Source organism: Acanthaster planci, linkage group LG07, assembly GCF_054643075.1.
Source record: "Acanthaster planci isolate LZ-2023a linkage group LG07, COTS_SCS, whole genome shotgun sequence".
Taxonomy (NCBI): Eukaryota; Metazoa; Echinodermata; class Asteroidea; order Valvatida; family Acanthasteridae; genus Acanthaster; species Acanthaster planci.
In genome coordinates this window covers 9,350,876-9,377,075 of record NC_141783.1, presented here as the reverse complement: position 1 = coordinate 9,377,075, position 26,200 = coordinate 9,350,876, and the positions used below count along the sequence as shown (strand labels likewise).

The 26,200-nt window shown below is 42.2% G+C and overlaps 2 protein-coding genes across 3 annotated transcripts in view; both read left to right on the top strand.

Moving 5' to 3' along the window:
- Positions 1–15,309, top strand: part of LOC110990162 (tubulin-specific chaperone D-like) — a 145,562-nt gene extending 130,253 nt beyond the window's left edge. Inside the window, exon 36 of the mRNA XM_087139152.1 lies at positions 15,185–15,309. The gene's annotated coding sequence lies outside the window, so the exon portion shown is untranslated. The remainder of the gene's footprint in view (positions 1–15,184) is intronic.
- Positions 1,570–26,062, top strand: fam20c (FAM20C golgi associated secretory pathway kinase). 2 transcript variants are annotated; one of them, XM_022255024.2, is made up of 11 exons: positions 1,570–3,216; positions 15,185–15,309; positions 16,032–16,110; positions 16,649–16,741; positions 17,225–17,337; positions 18,115–18,295; positions 19,752–19,864; positions 21,142–21,223; positions 21,639–21,698; positions 22,333–22,663; positions 23,264–26,062. In XM_022255024.2, the coding sequence occupies exons 1-10, from the start codon at positions 2,633–2,635 to the stop codon at positions 22,619–22,621; spliced, it is 1,719 nt and encodes a 572-aa protein (XP_022110716.2). In that variant the 5' UTR covers positions 1,570–2,632; the 3' UTR covers positions 22,622–22,663; positions 23,264–26,062. The 2 variants fall into 2 exon arrangements, with proteins under 2 accessions (XP_022110716.2, XP_022110715.2); XM_022255023.2 differs by having other exon boundaries at positions 1,571–3,216; positions 22,333–26,062.
- Positions 26,063–26,200: the final 138 nt, after the last annotated feature.

Genomic DNA, 26,200 nt, shown 5'->3' with positions numbered 1-26,200 from the left:
ATTATTGTGAAATGCCCGTATTCTTTCTAGAGCGTCTGTTGAAATCGTCTTCTCTGGGCTCTCATTGCGTAGACTTTCTGAGCTGGTGACATGGGGTCAACACTTCCGTGTACACACAACTCGTGCGCATGGAATGCACGTGCACGACTCATGCCGACATAAGATATCCACAACAATTAGCGTTTCCTCGGCAAACGATGTTATGAAGGATTTTAACGCCCTTCGACGATTCGCGCATTATCGAATCAACCAGGAATGTGTCTATTTTTTAAACTATTTCTGCTTTGGATGCCCAGTCTCCCCACAATAGACCATACGCAGTTATAAAATGGTTGGTGTAAATTCTAACATCAAGTTTTAGCTGGTGGTTGCATTTCCTGAAAAAAAAAACACAGAGAGACAGTTCAGATGTAAAGGAACTAATAACATTCTGATCATTGGGTAGGTAAAAAATACATGTAGTGTATAGTATTCAGAAATTGGGTAAGATGGTGCCGCAGCGGAACTCCCATTACGAGTACATCAAGCCTGTAGGCCTACAGTATCCAGAAACCCTTCATGTGAACGGCACGTATGTTTATTGTACGTCGTAAATTCTAGTTGCAGCCAATAAAAGAGCTTCAGGCCAAGATCGAACGAACCTGAAAAGACGGTAAATCAAAGACAACTTTTATGAAGAAATTGTCCGTGGGTATAGGGCTGGGTAAAACTCAGCTTTTCTAGAAACTCGGGACCGGAATCTGCGATATCTGGGCGATAATCCGCCTGACCTATGTGAAACCCCGGGGCACACATTACGGTGACAAGTGTTGGTGGATGTACACCGATAAGGGGAGAGGGTAAGGGCTGAGGGGTTTTGTTAGAAAACTTTCCACCATTTTCTTTACGTCAACTCTGCGAGAGTGTATTTTAAATCAGTACTATGTACATGTACGTTAGTTGTTTCGGGCATGGGTATGTTCGGTATCACACTTTCAAAGTTTGTATAGTTATCTTTGTGGGTATCAACATTAAAAATAGCGTAGACTACAGAAAGCCACCAAATCGTTACTTCGTTTCTCTTGAACTACGTACAGGGCAGCGTTTGAAAGATCGTATCAGGCCACTGGACCATCGAGTTTGAGGACTCCCAATTCCCAAATGAGCTGTCCTTGTTAGAAAGTATAGCATAGGCCTAACCAGTTCAAAATACAAATTATAGTTGTAGGTATGGAATGGGGTATGCTTGTTATATGCATGTATAAATTTCTATTTTGGTACCCATCCTGCACGAGTTTTCTTTGTTATGTACAGTTATGGACGATTGTATTCTCGGTGGCGTCATTTCTCAAGAGCTTCCTTTTTGCTGTCTTGTTAGATGTTTCCCTCCAAGAGTCGATCCCTGACACAACTGTTAGTCAGAATTGCGCCCTTCTTTTCGCGTCACGGTGACCGTCATCGGAAATGCAGCTGTGTGGGGACTGAGCAGTGTGCCCGTAACCCACATACATGTACATGTACAGTACATGTATGCATTCTGTATAAACTGGCTCGGTCTGATTATGACACGCCAACCGCATGTGCGCCACTGCTATCACAGTACTGTTGTTGTACCTGACTGGCCGTGTTTGAAGCGCAGCCGAGGTTTTCTGGGCCCCCTACGCTTCAGGTTATTTCGTTCATTACATGCTCGGCTAACTTGGTAGTGCGCACGATACTGGGGCCGCGCAGGAGCATATTGGCTCAGTGGTACGACTACGGCTGAAAACACGAGATCAGCCGAAGGAAAAAGCCACACACAGCCGTGTGTAAGAATATTGAGTGAGTGATACCCATGTTGGCCATCGAGCCGTCTGCACCGTGGCGATACGAAGGAAATATATGATTTATTGTGCACTGTAGAGAAGACGATCAGAGTGTGTGTACTACTGCCATAGACGCGGCGGCATTCGAACTGCACTTTAGAATTTCAAGTCTCGTGCTTGTGACAGATAGCGCTTTGTTTACATCGATTACCATCAGGAGAACAATTGATCAATGCCCGTTTGCTGAAGGTCGTCAACTGCAGCTGGGCTGCGAGATTACAGTTGTATTTATCTATGGCGAGGCAGTGGGAAGCACTGAATAGCCGTACGGCGTGAACGTGTAAATACCATTGGTCACCGCCTATTGCCATGCAAATCAGGCTGTGTCACCGTTAAAGTCTGCTCGCGCTGTGTGCCACGCGGGTACCCATTGATCGGCCGTGGTCTGCTGATGATGAGGATGGTGATATTAATAATACCCCTTTGTTTGACATGGAGACTGGCAGTCGAGCGAATCACTCGTTGGATCTTCCCTGAAGTGTCAGTGTCGAGCAGTGTGCAGAGCTTGCCGCTCTGATGGGGGAAATTTTCGTCTTAAAAACCGACTGCGATGTTTCTCAGCTCTCACATGCACGGGGGCTCACTTCAAGGGTTCACCCATTGAGAAAGCATGTGTGTTGTGTTGTGTTCTGAGCTCTGCCAGACCCGTGTTCCACCTGCGCGGGACACTTACCGAGGTGTTCACAATCATGTTCTGGGCTCCGTCAGTTAGTGGGTTATGACGACTTGATAAACCAGCCGTAAGCTGAAAACCGGATTGGAATTATACGGGATTTGCGGAGTATAGAATGAAGCTGAAGCAGAGAGCTCTAGCTATCATGGTGGGCACCACCATCAGCATGGCTTTGGTCCTAATGATCCTGACGGTGGACCTGCACCCTGTGTCCACTTTCTACCAAGGGGCGAAGGTGCAGTCGGTCCAGGGAGGCCCCGTGGTGGTGGAGACGGGTCACGGGCGGGACGGCGGGGAGGATCACCCCGTGCACCTCCGGCGCCAGCTTGGCAAGAGCGCCTCCCGCTCGGGAGGCAAGGCGGCCAACCTGACAGTGGTCCGCCATACGCACGACCTGGACTCCCTATCCGACACGGCTGTGCAGCACGAGCACAGCAAGGAGGCCGCCTACAGAAAGACCAACTCGAGAACTAGTCCCGACGGGGCTGCCAAGCCCAACAACCTACGGACGCGGAGGACTAGACCCAAGGGTTTTCCGGACGAAGGAAACTTCTACAACTCAGACCACAAGTGGCTGAGGACCCAGCCTGAACATATCAAGCCCAATACTGGGAAATATGACAAACTCATGTCGCTGCCTTCTGCTACGAGTGTGCCCTCAAACGCTGACAAACTTGTACGACCAAAGAAAACAAAAGGGTGAGTATCTTCCAACAGAAAAAAATACAGTTCACGCCGTCATGTAGTGGTGTAACCAGTGGGCGGAGGGAGTTGGTTCTGAGAGATGCCATCTTTTGAGGAATTGAAGGCGAAACGGTTTACCACTTTTCAGGGGGCAGGGGGTAGTGAGGAAAGAGTCTCGCATCCTGCCTCCACTTTTTTCATCATGCATCATCTCCGTAAAGGTTAGTCATTTGTAGAAATGTTTGAAAAGACTTGAACCGAGGACCGGGAAAAAACATCCAATTTTGTTGGGAAACTCTGCTGAAGTGGAGTCAGGATGCAACATTATCCCCGCATCGTAGAATGTCTAAGGATTAAAAAAAAATGGACGGCCGTTTTTAGAAAAGTAAAATCCATTTGGCCTTCTGGGCCCAAAACCTGGATACGCCACTGCTGTCGTGTTTGAGTTAGACATAAAGTCTGCACACACTTTTTTATTTGATTCCACACGGCTTTACGCACTCTTGTTCTGCCATCTCATCTCTGTTGTGTTTATTTAGAGTGCAAAACTGTTTAAGTGTCTGTTGCAAACTGCATTGTGAACTTATGAGGTAGGTTAAACTATTGGTATGTTTAGAAGTCTCCTTAGAACTGTTTTTCTAAGGGGAATATGTGTTATTTTCAAATCTTTCGTGTGTATTTTGTCGCAAGCGCTCTTCACGAAATGCGCTTAAATGGCTTTCCTTCTTGCAGATGTACTGTCCATGCATTGACCTATTTTACGTGTTTTAATTCCATGGAAGGAATTGAAAACACACACAAAACCGTTCAATGTTGGCATTGAGAGATTGCCACGCATTTCCTGTTTTAGCACATCGCCGCGTTTTTTTCACGTGAAATGCATCGTAGTGACATTTATGGGATTAAATCTACGGATGCAGAAATCGGTGCATCCGGGATGTGAAAGTGCCTGCTATGCACTGTCCATTGCAGTGATTATTATAAGAACAGATGGTCGGACATTTAATTACAGAAAAAAAACAAAGCTTCAATCAGCTGTATGATGCGCAAATGTTACATCCTTTAATACTTTGGCAATAAGCCGATTTAATGTTAGGCTTACATTATCAGCTTCACGATGACCGATATCTCAAAGAACCGACAACTTCGTGTTGTAAATAACATCGAGGAAAACTTACATTATAACCAATAGTTTGAACTCCTTTGCGCATTCTTCTAAATGTCTTGTATTGTTGATTGAACTTCCAAGATTTATAAATATAAATTTACTCCCAAATGTAACAAAATGTATGCCGCAGTAACAGCTGCCATATTGGATTGCAGACAGTACCTCTGACTGGCTCCGAAATGTCGCCAATTTAAAAACAAAACGAGGTGTGAACATTGATACGTCGATGTACCCACAAGTTAACACCGCATGAGCTGCACCAACCCTTCTGTACTGATCCAACCGGCTATCTGCTCCCTCCATAACCAACTCTAATAAGCCCTGGAGGTCGATCGCGTCCTTTCAGTGGAATTCCGTCTTTTCATAATGATTGCCCGTTGATGAGCATTATGTGCCGAGGACAGTTTTCCCCCTTGCATCTCGTGCACCCAATTTATTGTTCCTCACCAATCGTCAGACTCCGACGAAGCCTTAAATAATGCATACTTGCATTAGGAATGCGGCTGGGGAGATGGCGGCAGTACAAACCGGCTCCGAGGATGCGTAACGCAATTGTTACAGGCAATTAAAGCCTTGTCCTTCTTCTGTCTACATGGTGAATAAATAGCATTTTCAACCAGAGCTTGCGGTAGCCCGTGCATAAGCAGAGGCCATTCGATTCCTTTTGATTGAGTGCGTGTGCAGTGATCGATTTCATATTTTCGAATACTTTTTGTTTCCATACCCACTGACCGTGACTTCACAAAACATAATTTGTCAAAGAGCTGGTTGTCGTCGACCGAAGATGTCACTTGACCATGACTGAGGCCACCGGGTCTCTCTCGGTCATACATGCGTATGGCAGTTTCTGTTCTTTGCTATGATACATGCGCAATGTTCTCATGACTCTGTATAGCTGAATACGGACTTGTATGCAGACCAGGCATTTTGAAATCAAAGACAAAAATATGCCTTGGAGGACTTACAGCACATTCAGCTCTGCTAGGCAAGGTGTGTTTGAAGGTGTTAAAATGCTTCAGTCACTCTGGTATGCGCTCTCTCTGAAAACCCCCGAAATTCGTGATAAGACAGCAGACATGTCAGGTACTCGTGCGCTATAAATGGAAATGTCTCATTTTGTACTAAGTCTTCAGCAAGGCGGTTTGAATCAAATTGGGTGTGTTCCCTTGAATTCCCCTACGGCCCTGTGCCGCGCCCTTTTACATCAAACTCCGTCAAGCGAAGTTCAAAAGCGTGTCATTTTTTGCCACACTGCTAACTGCGGCGTGAACTGCCTCCGTCATTGGAAGAGTCGCGCTGAGCTGTAGCGGTGCGCTGTAGTCCCCCCCCCCGCAACTTGGCCCAAGGGATCTTTTTGACCATTATTGTGCATTTGCATCATCGCTCGACCTTTCGACAAAAACTGCCCAATTGTAACCACAGACTGCATGCTATAACCGTAGAGCTACATAAATATAGAGCTAGGAACACACGATAACAAGGTCCAGACCTCCCATCTGTAGCTTTCAACCTAGATCCCATAGCCTGCAACATCAGCAGCCCAGACGACTGTTGATAAGATCATTTGCCGTGACCTCGGCAAGGGTCATTACTGTCACAACTTCCAAAGGTACGTCCGGAAAGGGGATCTTAAAGGGAACATCCGAACTTTGAAAATTCAACACATGCATGGCTGCCCTGTGAGTGTGCAGATGTTTTCCTTGTGCGACCATGTGCATATGCAGTTGTATTTTCACAGACCCACGCGTGAACATTTCTTGAAGTACCCACGGTCCCACGTAGACTTAATGCAGTGATGTTAATTTGACTAAGAGAGCTACGAGCATATCAGTTAACCCCCTTCAAAAGTAGGAAGAGCCAATTTGCCGTGACATTCAATTACACTACGAACACAACTACATGTGCATGAACACGTAGAAGTTTTTATTAAAGTCAGTAAAACGCCTTGGTGAAACTAAAGTACTCTGGTAAAAAGTAATTAGTTTGAGTATGACGGTTTGTAATGGGAGACGGGACAAAATAAAGAAATGCATTTTTAGCAGGAATGCAAAGTCTACATCACTATCCATTTAACGTATGAAATATCACTGGCTGTTAGAGTCGCAATCTTTGAAGTTCAATCATCGGCAGCCGCAGACTTGGTGTATCTTGTACGTTGCGTCCGGATGTGCAGATGCTTACGCTCGGTCTAGTCGGGCAGATAGCGTGAGTCACTCTCGATGGCATTATTGACGTCAACCCAGGCCCAGTCTCCAACCATCTCAATCGGTTCTGTGTGCACAAAAAGTTTTAACGGGAGACTTTTTTCACCGCAAAGGAAGACTTGTGTTGTTTTGTAGTGCTATAAAAAGGCATTTCAATAAATGAAATAATGCGTTCCTTTTTCATTTTCAAAAAGCCACATAATGAGCTGCAAATCTACTGAACAGGCAAAGTTTTCTTCTGGCTGATTGAATATACAAATTAAAAATATGTTTGTGTCTGCGTGAATATATGACTTTTTCAGAATTTTAAACATATCTCCAACGCTAAACAAAAGGAAGCTGGAGGAAGTCTTGCAGCTGCTTGAACCTAATACTTTTGACAGAGTAGTTGAAATTACCACCCATAGATTGTATGATAATGATACAGTCGATGCTAAATTCAACCCACGTGGCTTTCCTCTATTAATGCCTGCTTGCTTGTCTCTCTGTGTATGATCCAAAATGCCAGCAGAAGTTCGTCTTTCATGAGAAATTCTCTCAGCCTCAAGAATGATTTATCAGTGAAATATGTCTTCATGCACATCAGGTATCTTTTCATGCACACACGTTGACATAAACTTGGAAAAGGTAGTTCCCGCATATGTTTCACACGGACCTCTGCCAAGTACCAGGCACGTTTATCTTCACACCCTCCATTTTCTCAACCCGAGTTCAACGATCACATTTCGGATTGACTTCATTGCAAAGTTAATTGCACTAGGCAAAGATAACCGGACTGTCCTTTGATATTGGGGTCACATAAAAGTACGAAGTGCCCTGTTTTTAGTATCCAGCCTTAAGTCCGTGAATTTGAAAGGATAACCAGAGTATACTTTGTCCTCACCGGCTGTAAACATAGAACATGTTTATTTTACAGTTATCATGGGTTGTCATCGTTTAGTATCCTGAAACGATTATGCAGTTGAAGGTTGTACTCTACCATTTTGTTTGTGCGCCTTTAAATACTCAAACCTATCCATAATAATGTCATAACAATCAGTTTTGAGCGTGAAAGGAATGCCTATTGTCAGTTCACGTTAAAAAAATTGTTGTGTGGTCAATAAAACGATTATAATACATTCATTCAATCAGATCTTCCATCATCGATGCAAAGCATCAGTGTATTTACACAGTAGAATGGTCTCATGACACGGAATGTACGTGTATGCGCATAATATTTTGCTGTTGTTTTTTTAAACTCTGATTTTGGGAAAGTATTCTGATATCCATCAAGTTGTTTTAGAATTTGAAGATCAATGTAGTCCTGCCTTCCCATGATTATGTGTGCCATGGTGAAACACTTTTTCTAAAATATACATTACATGTCCATTCTTCTTGTCTGTGGTATTCATATGTCCCAGTGAGTTCAGGAATCGGTGGTGTTACCTGACCAACTGTAACGCACTGTATGTGCCTTAACCCATGGGGAAGGCATTCAAATCAACAGAATAAACAAGCACACGCTCATTCACAAACAAACAGCACCTCCCACCAAAATAGTGCCCCAGGAGGTCTTTCTATTCTGCGACTCAGTTTTCATTTGCACCTATTTACCTTCGATTCAAGAAACACAGCTAGCCTACGGTGAGCACTGAGCTGCAGGTCTCTAGAGCCTGATAAATACACGGTATATTTGCCCGTGTGCGCGGCGGGGTTCGCGTCCATGTTAATCAAATTTGCCGCAAGACATCTGCCGAATCCCCTGCCGAAAAATGTCGATAGATCAATAGACCAACATGTGCGCGAGAAAATTGGCAAGAAAGGGTTGTCGTTTGCTCTTGCGCGCGGGAATTTCATCATGTATAAGGTCTTGTCGGTGGCTCCAGTTCTAGCGCGTTAATGCATAGTCCATCCCCGGTGCGCAAACAAATGAAGAGAGGTGAGGACATCAGTGGAATTCTTAGGTTCTTTTTTTGTACGATAGTCCTCGAACGGTTGTTTGAGGTGCTAGGTGTGGATTTGCTGCATGCATTTGGGGCCACCAGTCATCAAAATACCAGCCAGCATGATAATCGTTTATTAACCCACGATGACAGTATCTGTCAGTTTCTAAAATGGCTCCCTGAAAGTCAAATCACACGCCAACACGGTCTAGTCATGCGCTGTTGGTCTGGAAAATATCCCCAGACAGTGTGCAGAACATTTGTAGATCTCTATACACGCCAGAGTAGGCCTATATAAGGACACTCTTCATAGATTGGTTGATATAAACCGTTATGAACCGTCTTTCACAGTCACTAACAATCTTGTCTTAGCGTCTTGAACTTTGCGCAATCATATATAAGACTCGTAACTTACAGATGGCGCTTGCTCGACTTCTATTTCACTGACTAATAGGGCACTGTGCTTGAGCGAAGACGTTATACGAAATTTGAATAATCACTAAATCATTTATTTCTCGAAGACAGTTAATGAACAATCAATCGACTTATTAACAACTGTTGAAAAGAATTTACTCTAGCCCATTCCAGAATCGTCGAAATACCGATGTTGACGAGGCCGTGACGTGACTTTGAGAGCCATTTTTATCCACTCAGTGCGCGTCCGTATTTACTCAAGCATTCGACGTGGGTAACCCATGCGCCATCGACATTTAAGCGTGTGTTGACAGTGGTGATTGATACAAATTGGAAACCTCAGAATCTGTGCTAATAAACGAGATCCAAAAACGTGCCCTCCAGTCATGACCAGCCAACCCCGTTTCTCGTATTCGAAACTGGCCAAGTTCAAATAACAACTCGATTTCAACGAGTACAGCTCACCGTGAGGACAGGAAATATTGTGTAAATACCAACCGGTCCTGTGAAAATCCTGGGTGCGCCATGCACGGTTTGCCTTCAACAAAACGCGTCGTGTCTTTGTCACAAGGCAAAGCCAATGACTGTAGTTTACTGAAAATGTATGCACTCGTCAAGTATTTTACAAATCAACTCTTTTGGGGCTTTCCTGGACCCTGTCCCCCAAGTCAGAGACCAGGCTTCCCTCTGCACCCGCGGCGGAGGAACCCATAGGCGTATTGTTTGTACATGGAGTCTACCCAAATTTGCTATAATAGCTAAAAATAATGGCACTGTTTGCGATGAGAATCTTCTAAACTGATCTTATGACGGTCTTATTAACAGTGATCTTAACGACTGCAGTTACAGATCACACCAGGTTCTGAGAGACCCTTGAACATTTTACCCATCATTTATGTCTGTTTGTGTAATACTTGACGAGCAGACCCATGACACTGTTGAGTCTACATGATTTATCTCTGTGATCGAAGCGAAAAGCTGCTGCCACGCATGCCACTAAACTGCGACAGCTGTCTCGGGGCCAAAACGGCTGGGTATCCAAGTGAGAATAGCCGGGTATCCAAAGAAGTTTATGCTCTTTTACATTGTACCTCAGAAAATTGACACAACATTTTCTCTGGCGCGATGTTCCACCCATCGAAAGTACTTTAACTGGACGGTGCGTTTAAGGGAACAACGCCAGGAAGTTGTCTGAGAATCACCTTCTGTGCAAGCCTTTAGAGCAACTTTTTTACACATTCAAAATTGACCAAGCTTTTCCAGACAAGTGAGGGCACTATTTGTGTGATGTAAATGCGGACGACACTTTTCAGTTTGCATGTTTTCATGTTCCTATTTTGAACCTCAAAGTTTCTCTTTGAAAACATTTCCGAGAAATGGTTGCTCGCTGGCTTAGTTTCATGCAACATTGAGGTTTAGTGCCTCGGATTACTATTGTTAATACCGATAAAAATGGCACAACAAAATATTTCTCTTACATGTTCCCTTTAAGAATGTTCAAAATTTTTAAAAATAAAGGAAGCTTCGTGTAACTGATGAATGCAAGCGAGTTTTACAGGATCTGTCTGGAAGCGCAGATAAGCGTAACCTTCCAGTGAAGCCTTTAAAATCTTTCTGTAGGTTTGAACTGTTTCAAAGCATGAAAAGCCCCGCAAAAGCTCGTCAGAAATTTTTAGAGCTGGTAGTGCAGAATGTACTGCCACGTGTGCTAAACTTTATTCAGTAATTCACTTTCGTGGAATTGTGCAAATTGATTAGAAATTAGGCCCACATCTTATTTCCGGCACAAATAAAACCGTTAGGTATGATACTGCAGTGAACACGTTGTGTGGCCAATGTGGGACAGGATTTCGAAAGGGAAACCGGATTTCCTCTGATTTATTTTCGGAGTTTAGTTTTGAAAAATCTGCAAATGTGGCGATTAGTCCCAAACCATGCTGGCACTTTTAATAGGGCCACTCTAACGTTTGCTCAGTTCGAAATGAACTGGTGATTCCGTATTTGTGATGTTTTTCATGCCCTTTTTGCAGATAAGGATCGATTGTTGACACCATTATTTTAAACGGAAACGCTTTTTTTCCCCGTTATAGATTCGAAACATGTAGTATAAATCTCTCTTGATCATGACGATCCAAACCACGTTGTTGAAATCAATGACAGTTCTCAAATTTGTAGGCAATGCTTTTTGTCAAAGCGATGTTCCTCCAGTTGTAAAGCAAGCTATCGATGCCTTCCACTCATCACTGTACATTTATTAACTTATACCGAGGATTGATAAACGAAACATGTTTGGTACAATGTACCGTAGTAAATACGTAAGACACAGATGAAAAGGGGGCAATACAGAGGCACATTCCTTAGAAAATGTTTTCGGGTGTGAGACGCTGAGTTAGGATTGATTTGCATGGCTGCAGTATCTGCAAAGTGAGATACACCTATATTACTTAAAGCAGTTTGAGATATTTGTTTCGTATTGTGCTGTTTTGTCCCAGCATTAAGTTAAAAGGAGACCAGAAAGGCGATTTCAGTTTTTGGATTTGGGAAGAAAACGCGGGAGGGCGGAACGACGCACTAACCTAGCTGATTGCTGATACACTGTACGCAAACCAGTGGCAAGATTCTAGAAGATGGCAGCTATACTTTGACGCTCTGAGCTTTTAGGTTCATTAGCAGCCCAGCCAAAGCCTAACTCCTCCACTCTGGTTGCGGAAGTAGGCCATTTTCTTCCCACTCCCTGTACGTGAATCAACCGCTGCCGCTCCTCAAAAGGAGAGTGTCTGAGCCTCGGGCTGATTTTTAGAGAAGCAGGCGAGAGAAAAAAACGGAACACGTACTGCAATGGACTGCATTTCTGTATTCTGCATTTCGTCGAACACAAAGTCTTCCCCCTTTTCATCCAACCCTGAAACCGAAATCCTCAAAGTTTTGTCACAGTTCTGAGAATTACTGTTGTGTGCTTTTCATCCTCAGATTAGTCTTCTTTGTGAATCACAACAGACCATCTGCAGTCGACAAAGATAAACCTGCGTGAATTAAACAGAAACTTCAGAAGAAACACAACATGCCAGTCCGTTTTTCCCCATATTGTCGCTCGAGCATTGTTTTGCAAGCTCTTACAGTAGAACCGACCGCGCTCTTCTACTGTTTTCGGGAGGAAATTGAAACTGAGCGTAACCGTTCGATTTCCAGTTTCGGAATTATGCATCAAATGGCCTGCCGGAACGAGCGAGGTTGTAAATACATTGAAGGCGTCGCTTTGTGGCAGGATCGATACCAGAATCGAAATTTAGATGTCGGCAAGTGCACTTTTATTGAAAATGTATAGGGCAGGACCTGCCGCTTTCTCGTTTCTCATGTACACGTAGGATTTTCACGCGTGTATCTAGCATTAACAAAATGAGGCTGTCTTTTTTTTTTATCTTAACGCTGAAATACTGCGCTGTACAAAATACATCATATGGCTCCTTTTGGTTACGTATGCATGAGAAGTGTACAACCGAGTCTTGCACCGTGTACCTTGAACGGCGTAACTACAGGGACCCAAGCAGTGGTCAGGCCCTTCCCCCCATTTGAAATTTTGAAATGCACGCAACCTAAATACATGCACTAGAACAGTGTAATTTATCAACTTTCGATGCCGTGCGACCCTTATTTTAGCCTATTATGCTACTGGTATACCTTGGCGTATCACTCGTTGTCCTTCGTGTTTCCAAGCCGGATATGATGAATCATAGTTGACAGCGCACACAAATTTTTGCGTCCTTGCATGTAAACGTTTTCAAGAGTGCACAGATTTCCACTGAACCGCCGTCAGGTTTACGCAGTGAATGCTGTGTGGTATCTTAAGTGAACAGCACACAAATGTCTTCCCTTTTTGTCGCGTAAGCATCTCGTTTCAAATGTCAAATCTCTTTGGACGATGTTGCCACGTTGAAAGGGCATAACCAGCGGGCAGTGCTATATCTGGAACTGCAATTGAACCCTGACCGTGGTATAGATCAGGGTTCGCAAAAGAGACAAGATCAGTTAGTTCCAACCAAATTGTCATACCTTGACGAATGAAATTTGTTTTAGTTATTAAGAGTGAAAGTTTGTGCAACGAGTGCAGTTTTGTCCAAATTACTGGTGTGTATTTGTTGAATGAAATCAAAGATATAATAGCTGAAATCTGGATATTAAGCGCATGATATATCAGAAAATTGCACAGTTGGCAAAACAGTACTGAGGGATGTACACAGCAGAGTAGCCTAGAAAAAAGAGCAAGGATATAAAAGTTGTTTCTATTGGTTAGAAAGGGACGCCTTTCAATGTAATCAATGCATCTACGTTTGCATCGATTTTGAAGGTCACATTTCTGTTCACGCCTCCAAGAATGGTGCTGTATTCAATTCGGCAGGTCCAAAAGTAAGGTCAGAAGCTTTTTCACGACTGTGGTCGGCCCTGCACCGTGTCTTAAACGCACGAGCTTCCTTCCATGAGTAATTCAGTACTTACACAAGAATCCCGCTGGATCCCCGGGAAGTTGGAGTGACTAATGCTAATGAGTCACGTCATATTTCTTTGCTGTCAGTTTGGGAGTTTTTAAAGAGTTTTTCCTGAAGACGCACGTCAGAAATTGTATTCACAGGAGTTAGAAATCACTTTTACCGAGCCGGCTGCGCATACAGATCATTTGTATACAAAGGTGCTGTGAGGAAAGTGACTTTCCATTTGGCAAAATATCAAACCCTGTTTGAAGTGAAAATTTCAACCCGTTTTTCTCTCGTTTTGTTGAATGTTTTCAAAGGAATCATTCCATACTTTCTCGAATGAAAGCGGCCTCGAGAAATTCAAGTTATCAGATAATGCAGTTTTTAAAAAAATAATTTCACAATAATCACGGTTGTTCTTATATTGAAATAGAAAGATTTCATGACCATAAATCTAGCGACAGCTTGAATTTTTGGACAGTTTCAATGGCATAACTCCGAGTATTGTTGCACTGTTGCTGGCCAAAACGTCAAAAATGCCTACTTCTTTGGTAAATTTCCTTTGAAATGTTGGTAACACTTTACTCAGAATTAAGTTTGCCAAGCTTTGGATTGAATAGCATTGCTCTTCATTTCACCAGCTTTTTCTAAGTGTACTTACAAAATCAAAACCGGACAAACCTTGAACTGTTCATATACATGTTGATTAGGATTTCCTTTCTGACGTGAACAGACCGAAAGGGATCGGATCTGACAAGCATTCCATGCTGTGTCCAGTCCCTTGAGACATTTTGCACAGAAACAAGCCTCACACCCAAAAATGTCAGTTGAGGTCGGGCGAAAGTCGGGATTCGTTTACGAGCTGTATTCCCCTTTAACAGAGGCCGATAACCTGCACCCGTCTATATCTGAGCGCATTTTTATTGCCACAGCATCCTCTGACGGTGCCAGGGATGACAGTTCAAATAAGAACTTGTCTTCATCCCGTCTCATCACCGAGCAATCAAGACAGGCCATGCTCTCAAACATTAATATACCGGGCCAGCGTCACCTCGGCCGAGTCGCACCACACGGCGTGGGCGCACGGCGAGGTCCCCTTTCGGAAAGCGGCTGCCGGAACCGATCGGTCGTGTGTAAACTCGTGGCATTTTCTCAAGATTCTACGATGGCTCGACAAAAATTTGAACGGAGATGAACTTTCCTGAAAGAAAAAAGTTAACCTTTTGCAGGCCAGACACAGAAATGTTAAACTGTCGCTGAACAGATAGCTATGTTGAGATTTTGTTGATTGGTTTCTTTTTGCCTGAGAGCGGAGCTTAGTTGAACTCAGTTTTTGATTTACCTAAAACCTCTATGAACTGGAATGCACACGGCAATTTTGAGAGAGTCACTTATTACTTATTTTAAGGCAGTTTCTACATGAAACGACACGGTTTTTATCAAACCATTAATTATTTCCAATTGAATTATATTCGCACCAGGGCGACGAGATGGCGTGCGTCGTCAGTCTAATAGAGGTCGCTGTTTATAAGTAACAGTGACCACTTGTGGACAACAGCAGGCCAGTGGCGATGAACTGCTATCTAAACTGCATGAATAATAAAAATCACTCTAGTGAAAAAGATGTGTTATGCTAACAAAGCACTCGTTTAACAATGCAGCAGGTTTAGTTCACTGAAAATTAGAATACTTACTTTCACAATGCAAACGACTGAACGTGTTTCCGTTGTGTTAGAAACATACAGTATAGTGAGTTAAAGATCCCTGTCGAACCGGTATTAAATGAAATGCCATTTTGTCCAACAGGAAACACGACTTAAAAATATGGGAGACTTTTCAACTCAGCATCAACCGTTTTGAAGTTTACTCTAACACGAGCGGGATCGATGAACTTTTGGAGTATCTCATGACACAACCGATCTACGAAGTCGGTAAGCCCTTGTCAAATACGTCACTGCTTGGCTTTTGCTCAATGTCTGAGACACGGTCTTAGTTCGCCGTTCTAGTCAGTTACTGGGCGAGTTGGAACGATGACCATTAGCCGACCGTTGCCGACCAATGGTCAATTTAATTTTCCCTTGTGGCCTTTGAACAAAATTTGTCCAGGGTACCAGGGAAAACCGACCACTGGTTGACAAATGGTCGTGATGTCGTTTACTTGCGAGCTTTTTTTTGGGGGGGGGATTCTTCTCTGAACTGATCAGCTTGTACTAGCTAGGTCTGTTTGAGATCAGCACACCAGAGAGTCTTTGATCTAATCCCTTTATTTCATGCATTTGTATTTTTTCCATACTGACAAGGATTTATACCCTCATATTTAACGGTCCACTCTGCACTGTTGAGCATGTTGATGCAGTGCCTGGTGGTACTCACCTTTCTTGTAACCATGTAACCGAACAAAGCGACACGTGCATACTTAAAACCATTTCAAGTGTCCACTCGTGCACTCTTCCTAGTTTCATTAACATTAAGAAGTTGCTTGCAAACTCCTTTTAACCCTAACAGTCCTCAATCCTGCATCTGTTGTCTCACTTACCACTTGTTGCCATGTCAAAATAGTAAATAAAATGGAAATACGAATATAAAATTGTGTTCATTCAAAGTATACCAACCTAAATAGAGTTAATCATTTACTTCTCTTTGTATTTTCCAGACGAGAAATCTGGAGGTACCCAAGTGAAACTAATTTTAACCTTCGAAGATGGCGGTCACGCTCTTTTCAAACCATGGAGGTAAGCCAAGCTCACACTACTTTGATATGTACGTTAACTACGAAATGAATTTGAGCAATAAGTTACCGGTTATGGCTTTGACTTAAACTTCGGTTATTGCCCTGTTTGCTGGCCCCACAAAGCCATTATAACTGGTTGGAGTTTGTTTTGGCCTTTATCTAACTCGATTTTATCCTCGACAAGTTTTCCATTTTGCGTTTTCTGGTGAAAAAAAACGCGCTCACTGAAGCAAATTGAAAAAGGCATTACTGATCTGTTGCTAAATAGTGCACTTCAAAAACAGTGGTTTAGTTTAACATCTTGGGGGTTATCAGAAGACTGATATCAGACCCCGACGGTGTTGAATTAACACCGATCAACACCGCAATTTATGTATTTATGTATGGGTCAATGGAAGTTTACTATTGTTGTCGTACCCCGTTTGATGTATAAATTTTCATGAGTGGGTTTCATTGGTTTCTTTCAGAAATTGGGTCCGTTGGTTAAACGCTTTTAAAATGTTCGTCTGTCATTCATGTATATTGATTTGTTTTTGCAGGGTACCACGGGAGTACGAAACGTTGCCAAACCATTTCTACTTTTCCGATATAGAGCGACATAACGCAGAAATAGCAGCTTTTCACCTTGATAGGTAATGATATCAGTGATGACTTATAATTTGCTGAATATACACTTAAGTTCGTATATAAATGGTTTTACAAAGTGGTTTTTGAAAGAATTCGTGTACAACCGATGTGTTAATCATTGTGCTCTGATCGACTGCTCACTTTTTTTAATCACAAAACCATCTTTTAATTTCTCAGCAAATGAGGAGACCTTTATTTGATGTCATCAGAAGCACGTTATCAAATATCTAGAATATCATCTTTCTCAGGCTTTGGTCTTGTTAACATTCAGACCCTTTGCACTGACGTCATTATGCAAATTTCCCACGAGTCTCTTTTATCCGCCATATTTGATGTCACGCCATGTCACAAGCTGCCCGCATTGTCTTGGCTTTTACCGCGGTTGGCTAAAATTGGATAAACCATCCGTCATCCGTCAGAGATGGTGGACCACCGAAACTGTCGCTGTAATAATACCGATTTATCCAGCCTTTCATTTCCCCTTTCAGAATTTTAGATTTCCGGAGAGCACCCCCTGTGGCCGGTCGCTGGTTCAACTTGACGTCCGACATCTACGATCTGGCTGACTCGGGTCTCCGGAAAACATTCTTCCGTTCACCTGGTATAGTCATCGCTTTTTACTTCCCGTTTTGCAATGTGTCGTCTGTTGGTTCTTCAAGAATCATGTTAAGAAAGGCAGCCATGTAGATTCACCATTCGGACCCTTCTCACTCTCATCTATACCTAAATCACATGAAAGCTGTTCAAAATGACTGAGCGCTTTTAAATAAGGAAAATCTTTTGCCCACCTCAGAAATTAGGGTTACTGAAACGAACACATACAGCCTTGAGAATTTTATCTTTACTGGCCGGTGCCTACTCTGAACGTTCATTGCATTCCCCTTTGAAGACTTTTATCGAAATGGGAATGACGCATGCGAAACGAAATTGGCGTCTGTTTGCGGCAAAAATCACGAGAGTTGAATATCAAAATTTGCTCAACTTTGGCAAATATCAAAGTCAAAGACGTCGTGGAGATACCATGACGTCAGTAATTGGCGTTTGCGTTTGCCTTTGAGCCGAGTTTGATCCAACCTTTAGTCAAGTCAAATGCCTCAGGTGCATTGCATGTCGGCCGGTGGATCTCTGCCTCGGATTGTTCTCAGATATGCAAACAAGACTCGCATGTACGAAACGCTTTTAATCGATTATTCTTACAGCACAAGTCAATTCGCACGTACTTAACTCCAGAACTCACACCATTCGTAACAAAATCAATCAACTTTATAATGGGTTACAAGCAAACGCAGACAATCGCAGACAATCACAGCATAATTGTGCGAACGGTTCATAACGCGAGGATTCATTGGGCCATTGATTTGTTCTCTCCTGTTTGCAGCCAATAACATATGCTTTGTCGGTCATTGCTCGTATTACTGCGAGACGGAGACGGCTGTCTGCGGCAAGCCAGACATGATAGAGGGGTCAGTGGCGGCCTATCTCCCGTCCTTCAAGGCGGCACCTCGCAAGACGTGGCGCCATCCGTGGAGACGATCCTACAGTAAACACAGAACTGCAATGTGAGTTACGCCCAAATGAATTCAGAACCAAACTTTCCCAGCAGCCTGGATTTTGTGGAAAATCTAAACGAGAAAGAAAGTCCGAACGCCATTGCAAAAGCTGGAGATTCACTTGAAATCGCTAAGCTAATAAAAACAATGAATACACAGCAATCAAACCCTAAAACCAGTTTTGAAAAAAGATTTAGATTCAAGTTGTTTAGTGGGTCTGCACCCCATTGGCGTTGGGGGGGGGGCTACACCATATTCACTATAATAGAGGGCGATGTTCATGATAAAGATGTACACTGTAATGTGTATCAAATTCATGCAGAATCTTACATTAGAATGGCATAGGCTATTTTGCTTTTAAAAATTGTTTTCCCTTTTAGTGATATTGCAAACATTTTAGTTGTAAGGAAAGTATAAAAATTTGTCACAGTCCGCTTTAATCGGTTTTTTTTGCTCATCACAAAAACGTGCGTATGTGAGTTTGTTTCTGCATTTAATTGGGGACCCTGAACAATAGAGGACAATAAGGTCCCCGATTGACAGAGGGTCCCCGATTGACAACTGTGTACAAAACATATGGGTGTCTTCTAAAAAAGTTAAAGGACATGTACAAACAAAAGAGTTGCAGGCAAATACATACCTGTGTGTGTGTTGGGGGATGATTCAATAGCCATCCCCCGGGATTTACGCCCATGCTGCACCCGCTACATATTGTGCAAGTTGTCCTGAATGTCACGTGGCGTGCAGACGCACGCATTCCTGCCAGACAGCGCGCCCACACGCCTACTTCCCAATCCGCTGACGAAAGATGAGTCCAGCCGCACCTTTTGAACAGGAAGTCTCCGATGCAAAGATCTCAGCTGCGCCGAAAGGAACCTTCATGGTGCATATGAGAACAAGAAAACTTTGATATCAGAAGAAGAGAAATTCGAAACAAGGACGACTAGACATAACTTGCACTTAGGGCCGCACCTTTCCGTATTAATTATTAGTATTATTAGACTTGTTGTGAAAGGTGAGGTTTTGGAATCAGACTCTGTTATGGGTATACCGAAGCGTTGGAATTCTAGATATTTACATACGGGCATTTTTTCCCAACACAAATTTGGGAAGCAGAAAACAAGAGGAGACTTACCTTCAATTGTACGTGAGTTTTCATTGGCATAATACAGAAGTGCCGTCTTCATGATAAGAATGTAAGGAATGGACAAATGATTGAAAACCACTGCAATCGTGTGCCTGGGCCCAGTGAAAAGAATCCTTTCGATTTGTGCTAATCCACACAAAAAAATTGGCCATGTTTGCAAACTGCAGTCCACCTCCCATTCGCACGGGAACAGTATGTGCTTACGGTGGGTTACAGGGTCTAGGTAACAAAGCGCCCTCTCCGGGTCCCCGACCTCCTATGCACAAAAGTTCAACCGATAACTGGTTCTGCTTCTTTTTTGTTCAACTAATCTTACAGATGGGAACAGGACCCGACGTACTGTGAGCGGTCAGTCATGACCAAGCACCCGTACAAGACCGGGCGGAGACTGCTCGATCTCATGGACATGTCCGTTTTTGATTATCTGATAGGTAAGCCCCATCTTATGTGAACTTCGAACACCTTGCATTTCTGATTGTACTGTACGTGTTGAATTTTATGGTGCACATAATGAACATGTATAGGTCATTGTTGAGCAGGGCGTTGTGTTCTTCAACCCCAACTCTATTCTTATACCAAAAGTAGCTCACGCGCTTCCATGGTTTATTTTTTGTAATTTTTGTTCTTTTTCCTGCTTATCTTGTCATGCCTCTAGGCGAGGGTCAATTTAATTTAAACCGTCTGGACTGATCATTTGACTGGGCGTAATCGCATTGTTGAATACCATAATTTGAGTAGGACTGCATCTGAACCGGCGACCCTCCATTTACCGATGGTCTATCAAACCGGTCGAGCCCTCCTCCCACTTGCAGTTGTCAATGTCTGTGGTAAACCATTCTTAAAACCAGTAGATGAGTAGCTTTCTCGCATGGAATGAAAATCCCTTGTTAAAAGAGGAAAGCAGAACTCCTTCGTTTGTAGATTTCGATAGAACTCCGTAAAGAACTTTCAGAGGTTAGCAGTCTCTGTGTCAAAACCGTTGGGTTTGATTGAAAATCGATCGGAGGAGAATCAAGCGCGTGCAAACAGGTGGATTTTCTGGCGGTTACGTCCACCGAAGTAACGCAAATCGATGGAAAGCCTCGGGTTGTAGACGCTGTGACGGGTGGACAGGTGGATCATGGCCCACCGACGCAGCTAGTCGGCCTGATCACACCGGCCTCTTCCTTTTTTGAATTCCTCTGGCGCGGCAAGATATTAGTCTTCACGAAACGTGCAAGAGTTGTCAGTGTTCACAGAGCTTTAGGATTAAGAATGTTTGCCGCCAAGTAACAAGTGAACTGTAAGGGGTGGGTAAACCTTTAGTTTAATGTTCAATGTCACACGTAACACATGATACTGAAATAATCGAAAGAACTTAAGGATATTTCGATTAAAGTAGAAAATGACTATTATTTAACTTCATGCTTATCATTTCTTTATTGACTTTCTTCAAAGGACGCAATCACGTCTATGAATTAATGCAGGATATGTTATTATTTTGGTAGCTTCTGTAGGCAACTGAAAAAAGAATTTGAAATATCTTAAATAAAAAGGTTAGGAAGGTCTCCCTTTTCTTAAGGTTGGAAAATGCCATAATATGTAGTTTAGTGCCACGGTATTATTCCGAATCTGCCCAAATTCCCACTCGGCATACTTTCCTTTAACTTCTGACTTATTATGGTCTTTGAGTCTTGACCCCTCCTAACATGTCCTTTTTTATTCACAGGTAATATGGACCGACATCACTACGAGACATTTGAGGCCTTTGGAAATTTTACTTTCCCAATTCATTTAGATCACGGAAGAGCGTAAGTCCGTTTTAGTTATGTTTATCTCTGATTCCAAGTAGTCCGTCAATATACACATGTACATAGGTGAATGCTTGAGCAACGCCCCAGAGCAATCTTATGCAAATATACGCCTTTCAGACTTAATGGGGCAATTTTGTTTGATCACTGTGCTTTTGCATATTCAATAGTCTGGTATGTAATCAGTACAGATCATCCCTCCATTTTACCGCTGTCTCTTCACAATGTCTGCAATGACAGATATCTGTTATAAATCGTCTTCACGATTTTTGAATGACTGGTACAAGACACTTTTGTGATTGTTGTGCCTGTTTTGTTTGTCGATCGCTTTGCCAAAGTAAAATTAGCATAAACTTACAATACAAGGTGTTAAGCTGTCTGCTCATCATGGCGATGATGTTTTTTTTCCTGGCAGGTTTGGAAAGCATCACCACGATGAATTATCCATTCTTGCACCGCTCTTCCAATGTTGCCTGTGAGTATCATTTGTTCCAAGTAATACCCTTGAAATTTCGAGCTGAGAAATGATTGCCTCTTGATCTGTCATTCATCATGGTCAACACAGCTTAAAGTATGGAATCGAAAGTATAGAAATAAAAGTACATGTATGATTTTGCCCTGCTGCAGTGTGCTGTGGCCGAACACATGAAATGAAAATCCACAGTTTTCATGTACATGTACGCACGTGACATGCACGCACGTGTACATTCTATTTGCGTGAAAGTAATACTTTTCTCGCCTTCTTTATTGCTAAAATACAACATGCTTCGCTTTAGTGCGCTTGGATAGAGGTGCATGCTCATTACTTTTGTCTTGCTCTCATGAACGACATACTTTATCACCTAGGTTTGTCATCTTTTAAAATGGAATACCAGATCTGAAGGACCCAACTTCATCAAAGTTTTTTCACAGAGTGTTGTACGATGATTTTAGGATTTTTCCACTCATGCTGTTGCATGTCACTGCAAAGACATATTGAGTGGATGAAAATGTTCCTGTCAGTTTAGTGTTTTGTGTATCAAATGCCAAGTTTCTTGGGGAAACCCTTAGTTTGTCCCTGAACCTTTTAAGGCACACCCAGCTAACGTTGCCTTCCTTTCACGTTGCAGTTTACGCGAGTCGACGTACAAACGGCTCCAGCTTCTTGCCAGTGAAGAGTACCAGCTGAGTGACGTCATGCGGGAGTCCCTGTCACGTGACATGATCTTCCCAGTGTTGTTAGAGGCACACGTAGAGGCGATGGACAGACGACTCCAGACCATCCTGGCTCAGGTGCACCGATGCTTCCAGCGCAAGTCCAAGGAAGCCGTGCTCAGACCTGAGCCTCGCCTGGAGGACTACAGAGAGCCGGAGCCGTCGGCCAAGACTGGGGAAAACTTCGATGAAGAGGAGTACTGATGAACTTGATGCCAAAGCACCCGCCCAAACTAAAAAAAAAAGGTGACATGATGGAAGTTTCAAATACATGCAGCTGTCCGATTTCTTTGTGATTCGCAAATGGACCAGACGGTTTGTGCCTGTTTGACGAGAATGATGCCTTTGTATAAGACTGTAGTGAGGGCGCAACTTGGTCCATCAACAAAAACTTATGTCGTGATACAGGCAAGAAATCGCAGGCTCCGTGGCCTACCATGGCCGCTATAGCTGAAGGAAATGAACGCTTTGTTTCTGAGATTATACCGCGCACTTCAATTTTGCCGCTGGAGGTCAAGGATCGTGATATTGCCATCTCTCGGAGGATGCAAATATCAGCGGTATAGAAATACGCAAGATCGTGTGATTGTTTTTTCGCATAATGTGTGTTCTCTATTGAGGTTGCTAGATTTAAGATTCTTATAAATGGAATATAGGCACAAAGAAATGGCCTCTCAGATTAAAAGCAGTTCGGAAGGACTGGCCCACAAATTAATCTGACGACTCGCCCCAATCAGCCCATAGTCTGGTCGTTTAACAGAGGTTTGGGTACCAGACATAGTGCGGTCTTTTTTTTAAGAATTGATTTTTTTCTGGTTTTTTTAATTTTCTTTGATAAATACAAAGATTCTTGGATCTGTGATGAGACTGTCCGAAGAGCTGAAAAGCGATTGCCATGGAAGTAAAAAAGCGTGCTTGGCAGTTTGTCCAGTTTATGTTCAAGGTATTTTGTAGTTTATTTTAGTAAAGCATATTGATGTTCTCCAGTCCAAGGTTAATGGCTAGCACTTCTTTGCCTTAGTTGATACTAAGTCATCCTCCTTGGCAGAGGTTCGAGGTTACTTTTCTAGTCTAGTTTTTCCAAATTTTTGGTGAAAGTTGCCCCAGGTAGCATTGACAATCGTTAAAAAGTGATGAAAAATGTTATTCAGGTTCAAAAGGGATTTTTGGATGGATCAAAACAACAGCTGCAGCCCCTTATAGCCGCAAATGCTAAATTTACTTTCTTTAAGCCCTATTTTCTCTTTTTTTAGTAAACCTATTCAAAACCAAAACGTGAAGCTGTAGATATTCCACCACCAAAATTTTAGCGATTGAACTTGGCAAAATAATTCGGAAAATGTAACCGAATGAAGGCCATGGCACCTGCGACAAAATGGATTGGAAAATTCAGTAGTGAGTGTGGAAAACAACAATATGTTTTATTTCTGTGTTGCTTTCGATAAAAAATAGTCAAGGCAGGTTCCATTTTTAAGAAAAAAAATTATCCTTTGGAAGAGACTCTTTTGAAAATAAATGAGTTGTTTTTAGTGAGAGTTTATCGCGCGGGAGCACAGTGACTATTTTGCCCAGAAACTGTAAAAGACAACGTATTGTGTACGTTGAGGTTGATATTTTATCGCACTTGTTATAATTATAAGTTTAAGAGGGATGGAAGAACTATTGCACGTCCTTGTGAGACTGCTTAAACAAGTTAGCTTTAAGCTCACAATATCAGCTCACATTTTGTACATGATTGAATTTGCAGCACCGAATGTACTAATTTTACATTTTGCTGGTGTACATGTTGCTTTTTAAATGGGGCTTAAGTTGATTTTAAAGTTTTTTAAAAACGCACTGAGGCAGTGAGAAACTTCAAGAAGAGATATGGGAAACTTGCCGTTTGATTTAAAAAGAAAGAGTGTTTCCGTGCGTTGAAATATAACGCGGGAAAAATGAAAATGCCCAACTTGAATGTGTCCAAGCAACAGGAAAATGTGTTATATCTTCTGAAGTAGAAGCACGAACTTTCAATCCAGAGATTAAAGTTTCAATATATAGGACAGATGCTTTGAAGGTGCCATTTTCAAGGTCAGAGTCATAATTTGAACTTATTCTTTGGCCAAAATTAGCGTGTTTCAGATGTTGTATAAGTTCACGTAATTCAGTGGGTGTGTTTAAAGTTTCACTTCCCACTCTTCCTAAGACGACAACTTTTCTAAGATGATACCTTTTCTGCTCGGAAAGAAAAGCAGAATTGAAGAATCAAAAATATTTCGATAAACAGTCGGGCCGTTGATTACGGAAGAATTTTGATTGGTAGAGAGTTGCAATCTTAAATAGATAGCCATTTTGAGAAAAAAAATGACAAGGCCTTGTTAAGAGAAAAGAGAACATTATCATTTTTCTTGTTTGGCAACACTTCTTTTGCGTTTTTGAAGACTGTATTTAAACACTATATTAGCTCCCTGTAATAAGTATATATGGTAATGGTTATTAGCTGAAAATTTAAAGACCAAATCGAAGTTGGAAACGGTGTTTATTTACTCACCACATTGTAATGAATTGCTGGCAACGGCTTCAGTTTGGGTCTACAACAGGATTCGTTGTTTCTTTCAATTAAATCATATACGATTGAAGTTAACGGTTTCCTGCACGTCCAGAGAGCTAGGCAAAATATCACGCGAGAGCGTTTATTGCTTTTAAAAGGTTCAACGATTTTCATAGTTCATGATACGACCCTGTTGGTTTTTCTTTCAGAATAGCTTAATTGTGCATTTAGCAAGAATTTGATGGTTCAGCTCTCTCACGTTTCATAGTAGACCTAACTCTGTCTTTGACTTTACGCTTTTAAAGTGAATCATTTCTTTTTAAACAACTACCTTACGCGATGCCAAAATTCCGTTCGATCGCATCGCTACCGTGCCTTTATAATATTCATTGTAAATCGTATAATTGAATGCATTTTCCGATTACAAAAATAGAAAACTCTTATTTTCATTCATGGTAAACAGTCTGATGAATGATCATTTTCACTGACGTCATGCATTTCCCCACCAACTTCTTGGTTTATGCATTATCCATGTTCTGCCGTGTCAGAAAACGGAGTTTTCATTTTCCGACTATACGGCTGTTTATCCATGATACGGCAAAAGACAAATAGCGTCATGTGTGGATATTTGAAGAGCCTGGTATTGGAACTTCCGCCTGTTTCATCTGCTCTATTAACTGGATATATTCATAGCGACGGTTTGGATAGAAATGTGAAAACCGACTTTCTGAATTGTCCAAAAGTGTTGCTGAAATTGCTCGTGATGTGAGAAAGACTCAAAGATGACAGACCAAAGAGGATTACGAGAAATGTGGCGTGCAGTGCAAAAGATCTTATTGGTCAATTTCCCCTTTTACGTTTATATTGTTTTGAAGTCAATTGAAGTTGATTTGTTCGTAATCATGCTTTATTCTGTAGCTTTTTCTTAATGTGCAATGGATTGATATAGGTTGGAGCAACTTTAAAATTGATTTTTTTAACTCTTTGTTTTCTCAGTATATTGCTTAATTTAATATCAAATTTGCTCTGTACATAAAAAATGATTGCTTTATTTTAAAGTATAAGTTTGAGAATATATTGATATTAAAGTGCATCGACTTTATACTAAAAAGCAAGGCTGTTTGCGTGATAGTGTGTTTGTCACGAGAAACGTTAGGACGACGATTATTGTATTGCTCTGCTCCATGAAGTTGTAGCTCTTTGGGAAGGCAGTGATTCTATGTTTAGCTATTTGCATTTTTTAGTACGCATTT